At 48.8% G+C, this 16,716-nt stretch overlaps 1 protein-coding gene across 1 annotated transcript in view; it reads right to left on the bottom strand.

Moving 5' to 3' along the window:
• Positions 1-16,716, bottom strand: part of SIK2 (salt inducible kinase 2) — a 73,295-nt gene that overhangs the window by 10,813 nt on the left and 45,766 nt on the right. The window contains exon 4 of the mRNA XM_038754099.1: positions 8,316-8,477. Within this exon, the coding sequence (XP_038610027.1) occupies positions 8,316-8,477 (162 nt within the window). The remainder of the gene's footprint in view (positions 1-8,315; positions 8,478-16,716) is intronic.

Raw genomic sequence — 16,716 nt, 5'->3', positions numbered from 1 at the left:
TGTAGAGCACTGTATTAAGTGCTTGGTAGAGTACAATATAACAGCGTTAGCAGGCACATTCCCTGCCCACAATGAGCTTACGGTCTGGAGGGGTAGACAGATATTAATATAAATAATTAAATTACAGACATGTACATATGTGCTGTGGGGCTGGGATGGGGGGAAGAACATAGGGGACTAGTCCTTCCCCACTGTGGGAGGGTGAGGGGCTGCCCACACCCTATCTACTTCTTGGTTTTTTTTTTTGTCTGTTTCCCCCTTCTACACTGTGAGCCCACTGTTGGGTAGGGACCGTCTCTATATGTTGCCGATTCGTACTTCCCAAGCGCTTAAGTCCAGTGCTCCGCACACAGTAAGCGCTCAATAAATACAATTGAATGAATGAATGAATGAACTGTGACCCCGTTTCTGTCCACACTGCCCAGTCCGGGCCACAGGGCCAACAGCCAGCCAGGCCGGGAGTTAACTCTGAGCTCCCCCGTCGGCCCGTATCTCCGGTCTGATGGGGCTATTAAGAGCTCCGAAATTCCTGGAGCCCGGAGGAGCCGCCCGCCTCTCTCGAGGACTGTCCCAGCTATTTTGGGCCTGACCTTGGACGGTTCTCACATGAAATCATGAGCAGAACGGCCACGGCTTCGCTGTCGGCCCCGTCGGCCCTGGGGACAAGCCCCCGACCCCACAGGTTAGGTCCCTAGCAGCAGCGCCGAAGCCCTTTCCTTCTCGCCGTCCAGGATGCCTATTTTCCCTCAATCGTGTTTATTGAGTGCTTACTGTGTGCACAGCATGGTACTAAACACTTGGGAGAGTACAATATAAACGATATACAGACCCATTCCCTGCCCACAAAGAGCTTACAGTCTAGAGGGGGAAACACACACTAATATAAATGAATCAATTATAGATATGTACTGAAGTGCTATGGGACTGGGAGGAGGAATAAAGGGAGCACGTCAAGATGGGAGCGGGAGGAGAGGAAAGGATGGCTTAGGGAAGGCCTCTTGGAGGAGATGTGCCTTCAATAATAATAATGGTATTTGTTAAGTGCTTACTAGGTGCAAAGCACTGTTCTAAGCGCTAAGGAGGATTCAAGGTGATCAGGTTGTCCCACGTGGGGCTTACAGTCTTCATCCCCATTTGAGGTAACTGAGGCACAGAGAAGTGAAGTGACTTGCCCAAAGTCACAAAGCTGACATTTGGCGGAACTAGGATTTGAACCCATGACCTCTGACTCCCAAGCCTGGGCTCTTCCCCACTGAGCCACTCTACTTCTCTGCTTCAATAAGGCTTTGAAGAGGGGAGAGTCTTTGCCTGTCAGATATGAAGAGGAAGGGTGTTCCAGGACAGAGGCAGAGCTCGGGTGGGAGGTCAGCGGCGGGAAAGACAGGATCGAGGGACAGTGAGAAGGTCGGCATTAGAGGAGCGAAGTTTGTGAGCTGGGTTGTAGCAAGAGAGTAGTGAGGTGAGATAGGAGGGGTTAGACCACCCTACAGCACTTCTGTACATATCTCTAATTTATTTATTTATATTAGTGTCTCTCTCCCCCTCTAGGCTGTGATGCCAACAGCTCTCTGCCCCTAGCTGGTCCCCAAATGCCCAAAGCCAGACTTGTGGCTGCCACACCACCCCCGAATCAGGTCTGCCATCATCATCAATCGTATTTATTGAGCGCTTACTATTCATTCATTCATTCAATCGTATTTATTGAGCGCTTACTATGTGCAGAGCACTGTACTAAGCGCTTGGGAAGTACAAGTTGGCAACATATAGAGACAGTCCCTACCCAACAGCGGGCTCACAGTCTAGAAAGGGGAGACAGAGAACAAAACAAAACATATTAACAAAATAAAATAAATAGAATAAATATGTACAAATAAAATAGAGTAATAAATACGTACAAACACATATACATATAGACCATTATTCTACTCTCCCAAGGGCTTAGTACAGTGCTCTGCACATAGTAAGTGCTCAATAAATACCACTCATTGATTGCTTCCTTCGCTTATTTGGGTTTCTTCATCAGAGCCCTCTCCCATGTGGGCTGATTAACGATCATTTAAAAAGTCACAAAAATCAACCTGGAATGAGAAAACGGACAGGAGCCTTCAGATTCAGTCTGTCTGCCTGCCTGCCTCCTTAATCAATCAATGGTATTTATTGAGAGCTTACTACATACAGAGCACTGTTCTAAACGCCTGAGAGAGTACAGTACAACGGAATTAACAGACCCGTTTACTATGTGCAGAGCACTGTACTAAGCGCTGGGAAGTACAAATACCTCAGGGGTGCCCGCCTGAGGTGGAAGATACCCAGTCTCGCCGGCCACCGCCGGCGGGCACATCGCTGACGGGATTTCCCCGAAGCCTCCGAGTGGCTCACGGGGCATCACGTCCACCTTTTTTGCGCACATCCTACTTTAGCGAGTCGCACCAAAGCCAGACTGTAGGCGCTGCTGCCTTCACGCTTTTTCGGGGACTTGAGGGGTGGGGGATATAAAACAAAAACCAGCCAAGCAGACCCCGGATCGTTTTTCAGGCTGAGCTATGAACGCTATTTCGAAGATCCCAACCAGCCTCTGGAAGGACTGGGGGGGCGTCCAGAAGTATGACCCGCTCACTAATTTAGAATCTGAAAATCCTCCTCTCGGACCGAATATGGCCGGGTTGGATGGGGGCCCGGGAGTTCTGGGCGGGGGTGGCGGGGATGTATCGTCAGGAGGGAGCCGGGAGCAGAGCGGGGGGCTTTGGGTGGGCCGGGGAACAAAGCTCACCTCACGTTCAGGCAGCTCTGACGTCCAGGCCCGCCGGGCACCCTGACCGCCAGGATAGGAGCCCGCCCCATCTCTGCCAAACAGCCACCCTCCCTGTTAGGCGGGGCTTTAGCCGCCACTGGGACGGGGGAAACAGGCTTTTGGGTGGTGGTGGGGGGCACTCCTCCCTGCAGCCGGAGCCCAGGGGACTGGAAGCCAATATAATCGTTGGCCCGAGCCCCCCGGAGCGGGCAGCAGCTGCTGGGGAGAAAAGCTGGCAGTGCCCGCTGACGCACCGGCCAAGAGAACCCCCGAGACGGAGCCCCCCGCCTCAGGCACCGGGATCCTCGTCCACTTTATCCGTATCGGATCCCCTGGCGTTCGGCCCAGATCATAATAATAATAGCAATAATAATGGCATTTATTAAGCGCTTACTATGTGCAAAGCACTGTTCTAAGCGCTGGGGAGGTTACAAGGTGATCAGGTCGTCCCACGGAGGGGTCTTCATCCTCATTTTACAGATGAGGGAACTGAGGCCCAGAGAAGTCAAGTGACTTGCCCGAAGTCACACAGCTGACAATTGGCGGAGCCGGGATTTGAACCCGTGACCTCTAACTCCACAGCCCATGCTCTTTCCACTGAGCCACACTGCTTCCCTGAGCGATGGAGCCCGGCCCACCGTGTGGATAATTTCAGCTGTGCCCACGGCCCCACTGGATCATCTGGGTGCAGACCTCTTGGGGGGCCTCAATAACGTCAGCACTGATAATAATGAGGATGATATTAATAATGATAAAAATGATAATTGTGGCATTTGTTAAGTGCTTACTATGTGCCAGTCTTAATCCCCATTTTGCAGGTGAGGTAACAGAGGCTCGGAGAAGTGATGTGAGAAGCAATGTGGCCTAATAGATAGAGCACGGGTTTGGGAGTCAGAAGGACCTGGATTCTAATCCCGGCTCTGCCAAATAATAAAAATAATGATGATGATGATGATAATAATAATAATAATAATAATAATAATGTTGGCATTTGTTAAGCGCTTACTATGTGCAAAGCACTGTTCTAAGCGCTTGGGGGGATACAAAGTGATCAGGTTGTCCCACAGTCTTAATCCCCATTTTACAGAGGAGGTAACTGAGGCTCAGAGAAGTTAAGTCACTTGCCCAAGGCCACACAGCAGACACGTGGCGGAGCCGGAATTTGAACCCAAGACCTCTGACTCCAAAGCCCGGGCTCTTTCCACTGAGCCACGCTGTGCTGTGACACCTTGGGCAAGTCCACTGACTTCTCTGGGCCTCGGTTACCTCATCTGGAAAAGGGGGATTAGAGTGTGAGCCCCGTATGGTAAAGGGACTATATCCAACCTGATTAACTTATATCTGCCCCAGCACTTAGAACAGCGCTTGGCATGTAGTAAACACGCAACAAGTACCATTATTATTATTATTATTCTTGACTTGCCCAGGGTCACGCGGCAGATGTGACTCCTTACGACTCCAGGCCTGTGCTCTAGCCACTAGACCACACTGCTCCTCCTTGATCCGAATGACCGGCCGACTTCCCCGGGACCCTTCGGCCAAGCCGGGCTGACCCACCCTGGGGTGGAAACGCTTGCCGGCCCCGAGGCTCCGGCTCCCAGAGCAGTTAATGTTCAGAAGGAGCGCAGTGGGCAGAACCACGGCCCCATCCCCAGCCACACACCCCCTCTGCCCGCCCCGCCAGTGATTCCGAGACGGACTGTTGTGTTTTCGGCTCCATGTTCACCCACTGGGCAGGGAGCCACAGGACTCTTAGGGGTTTGGAGTGACGGCCAATTCAGCTCTCGCCCTTCTGCTCCCGAGGATGGTGTTTAACGAGAACTATCGCTGCGGTATTTGTCACGCCCTGACTTCGGGCCACGCACCGTACTGAGCAACGGGGTAGAACCGAGATAATCAGTTGGGACACAGTCCCTGTCCGTCGTGGGGCTCACGGTCACTGGAGGAGGGAGAATAGCTAACATCTCCCCAGTGAGGCGGTTTAGTCACTTCCCCAGTGTCACACTGCAGGCAAGGGGCAGGTGTGGAGGAAAGGAAAAATCACACTCGGCTCTGAAAACCCAGCTCCGAGAGAGGCCGCAACACTGGGCAGGGGAACCTTGAGGTAGATCGCCTGAGCGATCCTCTCCGGCCCCTCCGGCCACACCTGGGATCCACAGTGACCGGGAATCCCTTCCCGGAGGCCGGAGTTCCGGCTTGGAAGTTCCCCACCGGGCCAGCTCGGTGGCGGCTAGGGCTGGTCTCGGCGTGGCTAGAGATATTTCTGGCCACCAGCTTCGAGGGGATGCAGAAATCCAATTTGCCCCGAAGGAGGGCTAAAAGGAGTCCAAAAAATGAGAGCCGATGGGCACGGGCCTGGGTTTTAATCCTCCCTCGCTCCCTTGTGTATTTATTTGTACAGATTTATTACTCTATTTATTTTACTTGTACATATTTACTATTCTATTTTTGTTAATGATGTGCACTTAGCTTTAAATCTATTTGTTCTGACGACTTGACACCTGTCCACATATTTTGTTTTGTTGTCTGTCTCCCCCTTCTAGACTGTGAGCCCGCTGTTGGGTAGAGACCGTCTTTATATGTGGTCAACTTGAACTTCCTAAGCGCTTAGTCCAGTGCTCCGCACACAGTAAGCGCTTGATAAATACGATGGAATGAATGAATGAAATCCCAGCTCTGCCCCTTGTCTGCTGTGTGACCTTGGGCAAGTCACTTTATGTCTCTGGGCCTCAGTGACCTCATCTGTAAAATGGGGATTGAGACTGTGAGTCCCACGTCAAACAGGGACTGTGTTCAACCTGATTAACTTGTATCCACCCCAGCGCTTAGTGAAGTGCCTGGACTGTGAGTCCGTTGTTGGGTAGGGACCGTCTCTATCTGTTGCCAACTTGTACTTCCCAATAACAATGATGGCATTTATTAAGCGCTTACTATGTGCAAAGCACTGTTCTAAGCATTGGGGAGGTTACAAGGCGATCAGGTTGCCCCATGTGGGGCTCACAATCTTAATCCCCATTTTACAGATGAGGTAGCTGAGTCACAGAGAAGTGAAGTGACTTGCCTGAAGTCACACAGCTGACAAGAAGCAGCGGGGCACAGCAGGAAAGAGCCTGGGCTTTGGAGTCAGAGGTCATGGGTTCAAATCCCGGCTCCGCCAATTGTCAGCTGTGTGACTTTGGGCAAGTCACTTAACTTCTCTGTGCCTCAGTTACCTCATCTGGAAAATGGGGATTGACTGTGAGCCCCACGGGGGACAACCTGATCACCTTGTAACCTCCCCAGCGCTTAGAACAGTGCTTTGCACATAGTAAGCGCTTAATAAATGCCATCATTATTATTATTATTAAGTGGCGGAGCCAAGATTTGAATCCATGACCTCTGACTCCAAAGCCCGGGCTCTTTCCACTGAGCGACGCTGCTTCTCGAGGCTTCCCAAGGGCTTAGTACAGTGCTCTGCACACAGTAAGAGCTCAATAAATATGATTGCATGAATGAATGAATATCTCTCTCCCCCTCGTCCCTCCATTCCCCCCATCTTACCTCCTTCCCTTCCCCACAGCACCTGTATATATGTATATATGTTTGTACATATTTATTACTCTATTTATTTATTTATTTTACTTGTACACAGCTATTCTATTTATTTTATTTTGTTAGTATGTTTGGTTTTGTTCTCTGTCTCCCCCTTTTAGACTGTGAGCCCACTGTTGGGTAGGGGCTGTCTCTAGATGTTGCCAATTTGTACTTCCCAAGCGCTTAGTACAGTGCTCTGCACATAGTAAGCACTCAATAAAATACGACTGATGATGATGATGAATACTAAGTGCTTAACAAATACCACTACTTTATTATTATTATTATTAGCAATAATAATAATAATGGAAAACCAATACACACCAGCTGGCGTGGAGGAACCCAACAGTCCCCCTGAGCCGGGCCAGAGACCCTCCACTCTGAGCCCAGACTTGCGTTTGGCACGTTTGGCTCCGAGCCACGGCCTCTGGAACACCCCTCGGAAGAGGTGGGAAACGTTCTCGCTTCCCCCCACTCCTCCTTTGGCCACAGATGGCTCTTTACTTCCCAAGCGCTTAGTACAGTGCTCTGCACATAGTAAGCGCTCAATAAATACGACTGATGATGATGATGGATCTTTTCTAAATCTACCACCAACGACCAGCCGAGGGGAAAGACGGAGGCTGGGGCGGTGGGTGTGGAGGCACACCAGGGAATAATAATAATGATGGGCATTTATTAAGCGCTTACTATGTGCAAAGCGCCGTTCTAAGCACTGGGGAGGTACAAGGTGATCAGGCTGTCCCACAGGGGGCTCACAGTCTTAATCCTCATTTTACAGAAGAGGTTAATGAGGCCCAGAGAAGCGAAGTGACTTGCCCAAAGTCACACAGCAGACGATTGGCGGAGCCGGGATTTGAACCCATGACCTTTGACGCCAAAGCCCGGGCTTTTTCCACTGAGCCACGCTGCTTCTCAGGGAATGCTGAGGAAGAGTTAGCAGAGCCAAGTCCTGGGCTTTGCTTCCTCCACCTCCACCAGAACGGACATAGCCAAAGGAGGAGCAGCATTGCCTAGTGGAAAAAGCCCGGGCTTGGGAGTCAGAGGTCATGGCGTCTAATCCCGTCTCTGCCACTTGTCTGCTGCGTGACCTTGGGCAAGTCACTTAACTCCTCTGTGCCTCAGTTTCCTCATCCGTAAAATGGGGATTGAGACTATGAGCCCCACGTGGGACAACCTTATTACCTTGTATTTACCCCATTGTTTAGAACAGTGCTTGGCACATAGTAAGCGCTTAACAAATACCATAATTATTTATTCATTATTTATTTCTTATCTCGAATCTGCCCTAGTGCTTAGTACAGTGCTTGACGCATAATAAGCAGTTAAGAAATACCACAATTATCTATCCCCTTCTAGACTGTGAGCCCGTTGTTGGTTAGGAACCGTCTCTATACATTGCCGACTTGTACTTTATGAGAAGCAGCGTGGCTCAGTGGAAAGAGCCCGGGCTTGGGAATCAGAGGTCATGGGTTCTAATCCCGGCTCTGCCACTTGTCAGCTGTGTGACTTTGGGCAAGTCACTTCACTTCCCTGTGCCTCAGTTATCTCATCTGTAAAATGGGGATTAAGACTGTGAGCCCTCCATGGGACAACCTAATCACCCTGTATCCCCCCAGCGCTTAAAGCAGTGCTTTGCCTATAGTAAGTGCTTAACAATGCCATCATTATTATTATTACTTCCCAAGCGCTTGGTACGGTGCTTTGCCCACAGTAAGCGCTCAACAAATATGATTGAATGAATGAACAGCCAGCACGGAACAACTTCCCTGTGTCCACGCAACCCGCTACCACACCTGGGGTCACACCAACTCCTCCTCTGGGACGGATCCCCAGAAGTAGAGGGTCCAACTGACATGGGCAGGGGGGTGGGGGGACCTCAGTCCTCATAACCGCCAAGCTCCTGCCAGGGGAAGGGGTGCCATGCAGGATGGAGGCCGCGGTCGATTACCTGCTATTTTGATGTTCATGTTGTTATCGAGCAGGAGGTTTTCGGCCTTGAGGTCCCGATGCACGATCTTCTGGCTGTGACAGTAATCGACCGCGGACAGGATCTGCCAGAATTTGCGCCTGGCCTCGGGCTCGTTCAGCCGGCCGTGGTTGGCCAGATAGTCTAGGAGGAAGGAAGCAACGGGGAGGGTTAGCTGGTGGACGGCAGGGCGAGGGGCGGAAACTCCGCCGCCCCTCCCCACCGATCCCTGCTCTGGGGATGTCTCCTTCATGCCCCGGCTGCGTGCCCTAGCCACCTTTCCGCCCAACCATCTTAATTAATCGATCGATCAACGGCATTTATTGAGTGCTTACTGTGTGCTTAGAAGAGGACAACACAACAGAGTTGGTAAACACGTTCCCTGCCCACCAGGAGCTTACAGTCTAGAGGAGGTTTAGAACCTGGAAATCCAGCCCAAGGCCACATCGGTCCCGTCCAGCCTGGATCCTGATTCCAATCTCACCATGCCTGTCCCGCTCCGGACCCAGCCACAGAGAATTCCTTACTCAGCTCTGCAGATTCACCTCCTCCAGGAGGCCTTCCCAGACTGAGCCCCTTCCTTCCTCTCCCCCTCGTCCCCCTCTCTATCCCCCCATCTTACCTCCTTCCTTCCCTTCCCCACAGCACCTGTATATATGTTTGTACATATTTATTACTCTATTTATTTTACTTGTACATATCTATTCTATTTATTTTATTTTGTTAGCATGTTTGACTACCCTCCCTCTATTTATTTATTTATTTATTTATTTATTTTACTTGTACATATCCATCCTATTTATCTTATTTTGTTAGTATGTTTGGTTTTGTTCTCTGTCTCCCCCTTTTAGACTGTGAGCCCACTACTGGGTAGGGACTGTCTCTATATGTTGCCAATTTGTACTTCCCAAGCACTTGGTACAGTGCTCTGCACACAGTAAGCACTCAATAAATACGATCGATTGATGATTGGCTGCCGCAATGGGAAACATCCTTAATTGAGATGTTGTCAAGAGTCTTTTCTGAGCAAAGCTCTCGGTTGCAAGCTATTTGGGGATGAGGGGGTAGGTGTGGAGGTCAGGCCCAGCCTGGGTAATAACAATGATTACTACGTGCCAAGCGCAGATTCAACTCCTGTCCCACGTGGGGCTCACACTCTAAAGAGAAGGGACAACAGGAATTTGATCCCCATTTTTACAGATGAGGAAATGGACGCCCAGAGATACTACTATCAATCAATCAATCAATTGTATTTATTGAGCGCTTACTGTGTGCAGAGCACTGTACTAAGTGCTTGGGAAGTACAAGCTGGTAACATATAGAGACAGTCCCTACCCAACAGTGGGCTCACAGTCTAAAAGGGGGAGACAGAGAACAAAACCAAATATAGTAACAAAATAAAATAAATAGAATAGATAGGTACAAGTAAAATAAATAGAGTAATAAATATGTACAAACATATATATACATATATACTACTAATAATAATTATGGTATTTGTTAAGCACTTACTATGTGCCAAGCACTGTTGTAGATGAAGGTAATCAGGTCATCCCACATGGGGCTTATAGCCTTAATGCCCATTTTACAGATGAGGTAACTGAGGCACAGAGAAGTGGCTTGCCCAAGGTCACACAGCAGACAAGGAGTGGGGCCGGGATTAGAACCCACGTCCTCTAACTTCCAAGTCCATGCTCTTTCCATTAAGTCACACTGTTTCTCAAAATGATGGTATTTGTTAAGCACTTATTCTGTGCCAAGCGCTGTTCTAAGCACTGGGGTAGATATAAGGTAATCATATTGTCTTGCGTGAGGCTCTCAGTCTTAATCCCCATTTTACAGATGAGGGAACCGAGGCCCAGAGAAGTTAAGTGACTTGCCCAAAGTCACACAGCTGGCAAATGGCGGAGCCGGGGATTGGAACCCACGACCTCTGACTCCCAAGCCTGGGCTCTTTCCACTAAGCCACGCTGCTTCTCAATAATATGTGAAGTGAAATGCCCAAGGTCACCCAGCAGGCAAGTGGCAGGGCTGGGATTAGAATCCAAGTCCTTTGACTCCCACGCCTGAGCTCTTTCCATCTCTCTTGAGGGCGGGCCACCATGTCTAATTCCCAGCTGGGTATTCTCTCCCGGTACTTAGTAAAGAGCTCTGCACACACTAAGCGCTTGATAAATACTATTACTACTGTTAGCCAGTCAATCTTATTTACTGAGCGCCGACCGTGTGCAGAGCATTGTACTAACCGCTTGGGAGAATACAACAATAAACAGACCTGCCCACAACAAGCTTACAGTCTAGAGGGGGAGACTGTATTACCACTCCTATTAGGCCACGCTGACAGGAGCATAGTTGGAAGCTGGGTGAGTAGAGCTTTGACGTGGCTTGGGAGTCAGGAGTCACGGGTTCGAATCCTGACCCTGCCAGTGGTCAGCTGTGTGACTTTGGGCAAGTCACTTCACTGGGCCTCAGTTCCCTCATCTGGAAAACAGGGATTAAGACTGTGAGCCCCCCGTGGGACAACCTGATCTCCTTGTAACCTCCCCAGCGCTTGGAACAGTGCTTTGCACACAGTAAGCACTTAATAAATGCCACCATTATTATTATTATTATTATTATGGCTTCCCTTCTGCTCCAAGGAGCCCCCCTGGAAGAAAGACGTTTTATCCCCAAGTCTGAAACCACTGTTGGGTAGGGACTGTCTCTATATGTTGCCAATTTGTACTTCCCAAGCGCTTAGTACAGTGCTCTGCACACAGTAAGCGCTCAATAAATACGATTGATGATGATGAAACTCGTCAGCCACTCCGCGCGAGGAGAACGAACTTCTTTTCTCTTCCCTCCCTGGGAAACCCTGCACCACCGTACTCTCCCATTTGGGCCAGCTCGGGGCTTCATTCGTCCCCCTACCTTGGCCCTCGTCCAAACAATCACTCGGTATTTATTGAGGGCTTACTATAAGCAGAGCCCTGACCTAAGCATTTGGGAGAGTACCACTGAGTCGTTCCACACATTCCCTGCCGCTCAGGAGAAAAGAACCGTCTATTTATTTATTTATTCTATTTATTTATTTATTTATCTTACTTGTACATTTCTATCCTATTTATTTTATTTTGTTGGTATGTTTGGTTCTGTTCTCTGTCTCCCCCTTTTAGACTGTGAGCCCACTGTTGGGTAGGGACTGTCTCTATGTGTTGCCAATTTGTACTTCCCAAGCGCTTAGTACAGTGCTCTGCACATAGTAAGCGCTCAATAAATACGATTGATTGATTGATTGATTGATAATGCCCCACACCTGACTAAAGTCACATTCTCAGGTGGAACCTCCAATCTCTGTCGGTCCAAGCCGACGTCGGGATCCAATCTCGCTGCGACGTCATCCCAAGGGGAGGCAGGGGAGAAAGGAAAAAGCCCCCGTCGGGAAACCGTGGCGTGAGAGAGGGGTCCAGAGTGGCCGTTTCATTCACCAAGCTCACACTTTCCCGGGGAGGAGAAGGGCTGAATCTGTGGGCTAGGGAGTGGCGACTAGCCACTTTTAGACTGTGAGCCCACTGTTGGGTAGGGACTGTCTCTATATGTTGCCAATTTGTACTTCCCAAGCGCTTAGTACAGTGCTCTGCACATAGTAAGCGCTCAATAAATACGATTGATGATGACGATGACTAAGAAGAAGCGGCATGGCCTAGTGAATAAAGCCCAGGCCTCGGAGTCAGAAGGACTTGGGTCCTAATCCCGGCTCTGCTACTCATCTGCTCTGTGACCTAGGGGAAGTCAGTTCCTCCTCTGGGCCTCAGTTACCTCATCTGTAAAATGGGGGTTAAGACTGTGAACCCCATGTGTCCACCCTGATTAGCTTATATCTACCCCAGCGCCTCGTACAGTGCCTGGCACATAATAAGCACTTAACAAATACCATAAAAAAAACCAAAAAACTAACTGGGAATCAGGCACACTGGCCGGAGTGCCTTGGAACCCCAAGACTTGTATGTCTTTGAGTAAAGGGGGATCCAGGGATGGGGATGTGTGTGTTTGTGTTTGTTCATTTCACAGGAACCTGAAAAAATGCCACATCAACTCGAGCTGTGTCCCCTGTTGTCCACACCACAGTCAGTCAATCGTATTTATTGAGCACTTACTGTGTGCAGTAAGTTGTACTAAGCGCTTGGGAGAGTACAATATTACAATAAAAAGACACATTCCGTGCCCGCAATGAGGCACTGCTTTCCTTAACCTTTTCCTCCCTCTTGGCCAGAGCCAGCTGGGCCTTACTCATCGAAGGGAGATAAACGGCTGCCTCAGTGCCACTTAGAGAAGAAAATCTGGCAAGTGCCAAGGATGGTGCAGAAAAAGCGGTGGACACTTGGCTCTAATTCCCGTGCTGTGCCTGGAGGGGAAATTTAGCAAATCAGGAAACCCTTTTCATACTCTGTGGCCTGGGTGAGTAAGCTTATAGACAGCAGGAGACACCACATTGCCAAGGGTTTCCCTTTGGAGAGACAAGTGAAAAAACAATGAATTTACAAGCCACCAGGAAGAGTTTAGCTGTTTCCTACCAAGTAAGCTTTGAATTGCATAAATCTCTGGAAAAAAAGATGCCATACTTGCCATAGTCCAGCAATTTGATGGTGTCTCAGGCGCTAGACTGTATGCTCGTTGTGGGCAGGGAAGGCGCCTGCTGATTCTGTTATACTATACTCTCCTAAGTACTAGTATAGTGCTCTGCACATAGTGAGTGCTTAAGTAAGCCTAGGAGTCATTAGGTCATGGGTTCTAATTCCGGCTCTGCCACTTGTCTGCTGTATGACCTTGCAAGTCAGTTCACTTCCCTGGGCTTCAGTTACCTTATCTGTAATATTCATTCATTCATTCATTCAATCGTATTTATTGAACACTCACCTTGTGCAGAGCACTGTACTAGGCGCTTAAGGGGATTGAGACTGTGAGCCCCATAATAATAATAATAATAATAATAATGATGGCATTTATTAAGTGCTTACTATGTGCAAAGCACTGTTCTAAGCGCTGGGGAGGTTACAGGGTGATCAGGTTGTCCCACGTGGGGCTCAAAGTCTTAATCCCCATTTTACAGATGAGGTAACTGAGGCACAGAGAAGTTAAGCGACTTGCCCAAAGTCACACAGCTGACATTTGGCAGAGCTGGGATTTGAACCCATGACCTCTGACTCCAAAGCCTGCGCTCTTTCCACTGAGCCACACTGCTTCTCCCCATGTGGGACAGGGACCATGTCCAACCAGGTTTGCTTGTATCCACCCCAGCACTTAGTACAGTGCATGGCACATAGTAAGCACTTAGCAAATACCATAATTATTATTAATAAATACCACTGACCGAGACAGACATCCATGCCATTTCACATATTTTATGTGAAAATCATGATGGTCCGAGATTATTATCATCCTCATTATCACCACGGATTTGTTAAGCACTTATTATTGTGCCCGGCACTGTTCTTAGCCCTGGGATAGATAAAAGATAATCATGTCAGGCAGAATCTCTGTTCCTCATGGGGCTCAAAGTCTAAGTAGGAGAGAGAACAGGTAATAATAATAATGGTATTTGTTAAGCACTTGTTATGCACCAAGCACTGTTCTAAGTGCTGGGGGGATACAAGGTAATCAGGTTGTCCCATGTGGGGCTCACAGTCTTAATTCCCATTTTACAGACGAGGTAACTGAGGCCCAGAGAAGTGAAGTGATTTCCCAAAGTCGCACAGCTGACAAGCGGCGGAGTCGGGATTAGAACCCGTGACCTCTGACTCCCAAGCCTGGGCTCTTTCCACTGAGCCACGCTGCTTCTTACACATGAGGAACCTGGGGGCCCGGAGAAGTTAAGTGACCTGCTCAAGGTTACACGGCAGGCAAGTGGCATGGATCCCGGCTCCGCCAATTGTCAGCTGTGTGACTTTGGGCAAGTCACTTCCCTTCTCTGGGCCTCAGTTCCCCCATCTGTAAAATGGGGATTAAGACTGTGAGCCCCCCGTGGGACAACCTGATCACCTTGTAACCTCCCCAGTGCTTAGACCAGTGCTTTGCGCATAGTAAGCGCTTAATAAATGCCATTATTATTATTATGGATGGGACCACTTTCTGCGCTCTCTCAATGAGCTTTCTGTAATTTTAGAAAACTGGCTTGGGGCCGGCTGGCTTCCACAATTTCAGCTAGTTCTACATATCAGTTGCTCCTTGGTGTCCGCTTTGCTCGAAGAGCGGGTTGGCCTAGTTGATAGGACACGGGCCTGGTGGTCAGAAGGTCATGGGTTCTAATCCCAGCTCCACCACTTGTCTGCTGTGTGACCTTGGGCAAGCCATTTCACTTCTCTGTGCCTCAGTTCCCTCATCTGTAAAAGAGGGATTAAGACTGTGAGCTCTTTTGTAGGACTGTGTCCAACTCAAATATCTTATATCTACCTCAGCACTTAGAACAGTGCCTGGCACATAGCGCTTAATAAATACTATTATTATTATTATTATTTTTGTTGTTGTTGTTATGTCCCATCCAAGTTTGGAAGATGGAGCCTTCACTGGGGACCTCGGCCCCACTGTGTGGGTGTGGATAAGGAGACGTGATTGGGGTTAGACTGTCTCACCCCGATGGGTTTGCTATCTCAAATCAGTCCATCAATGGCATTTATTGAGCACTTACTATGTGCAGAGCACTGTAGTAAGTGCTTGGGAGAGGAAAATACAACAGAATTAGCCAACAAATTCCCAGCCCATAACTAATGTCTGTTTCCAATTTGCCTCTCAGACTTTTAGCCAACACCTTTCCTGACACTCAGGGAGCCTGTGGTGTGGCTTTTGTCGGGGACTACAAGGGATGGGGAGCCAGAGGATGCGAGTTCGAGTCCCAGGTCCACTGTTGGCCTACTGTGTGATCTTGGGCAAGTCAATGGACCTCTCTGGACCTCAGTTTTCTCATTTGCAAAATGGAGGTGATAATAATAATGATGATAATAATCGTTCTTATCAGGTAACATATCTTGCACTTATCTATTCTATTTATTTTATTTTGTCAGTATGTTTGGTTTTGTTCGCTGTCTCCCCCTTTTAGACTGTGAGCCCACTGTTGGGTAGGGACTGTCTCTATATGTTGCCAACTTGTACTTCCCAAGCGTTTAGTACAGTGCTCTGCACACAGTAAGCGCTCAATACGATTGATGATGATGATGATGGAGAAGGGAGTGTCTGGTGTGTTGGGTGGTCCATGCTGGATCACTGGGGGTGAGTTTGGGATGGAGAAGGGAGAGTCATGGGTGTTGAATGGTCCCTAACAATAACAATAATAATAATAATGATTGTGGTATTTGTTAAGCCTTTATTGTGTGTGAAGCATTGTACTAAGAACTGGGGTAGATACAAGATAATTGGGTCCCACTTAGGGCTCACAATCTAAGTAGGAAGGAGAACAAGGATTCAATCCCCATTTTGCAGATGAGAGAACTGAGGCCCAGAGGTGAAGTGACTTGCTCAAGGTCACACAGCAGGTACATGGCAGAACCGGGATTAGAATTTATGTCCTCTAACTCCCAGGCCCGTGGTCTTTCCACTAGGCCACATGGCTTAATACTGATGTGGGCATTTATTAAGTACTAGCTTAACAAGTCAGCACGGCAGTGGAGAAGTAGCGGGCAGTGCGCAGTGATGAGCTTGGCCGGCTTTGTGGCTTTGGGCAGTTTGAGCTCCAGTGAATGTGACCTCTTTTCTTTCCCCGTCCAGGCTGAGGCTCGAATATGCTCACCCACCGAGAGAGCTGTGCCAGGGCAGAGGGGTACACGCCACCGGGATCGGGGGGCCGAAAAGATTACACTCAGCAGAAAGGCCGGCCGACGATTTTAGCTTTTTTTTTAATGGTATTTGTAAAGTGCTTACTATGTGCCAGGCACTGTATTAAGAACTAGGGTACACACATGCTAATCAGATCGGACACTCCCTGTTCCACATGGGATTCACAGTCTTAATTCTCATTTTACAGATGAGGAAACCGAGGCACAGAATAGTTAATTTGAAAAACTTCCTTAAGCCATGAACCCACCTGTTTATTCATATTAAATTAGTTCGCACGGTCCTAGATCAATCTTGTTTTTAATGGCACTTTGTAAGCGCTTATTATGTGTCCAACACTGTTCTAAGTGCTAGGGTAGATACAAGTAAATTAGGTTGGGCACGGTCCCTGTCCCGCACGGGGTTCACGACCTATGTAGGAGGGAGAACAGGAGAACTGAGGCACAGGGAAATTAAGTGACTTGCCCAAGGTCACATAGCAAGGTCTTGGCAGAGCCGGGATTAGATTCTGACTGCGGTAGGGACTTCCTCAAAAGCTGCAGCTCTTGCCAAGTAGATATGAATGTCGGCCACAGAGCAC

Source organism: Tachyglossus aculeatus, chromosome 11 (genome assembly GCF_015852505.1).
Source record: "Tachyglossus aculeatus isolate mTacAcu1 chromosome 11, mTacAcu1.pri, whole genome shotgun sequence".
Lineage (NCBI taxonomy): Eukaryota > Metazoa > Chordata > Mammalia > Monotremata > Tachyglossidae > Tachyglossus > Tachyglossus aculeatus.
The sequence above is the reverse complement of the archived record's forward strand: the minus strand, read 5'-3'. Positions and strand labels throughout refer to the sequence as shown.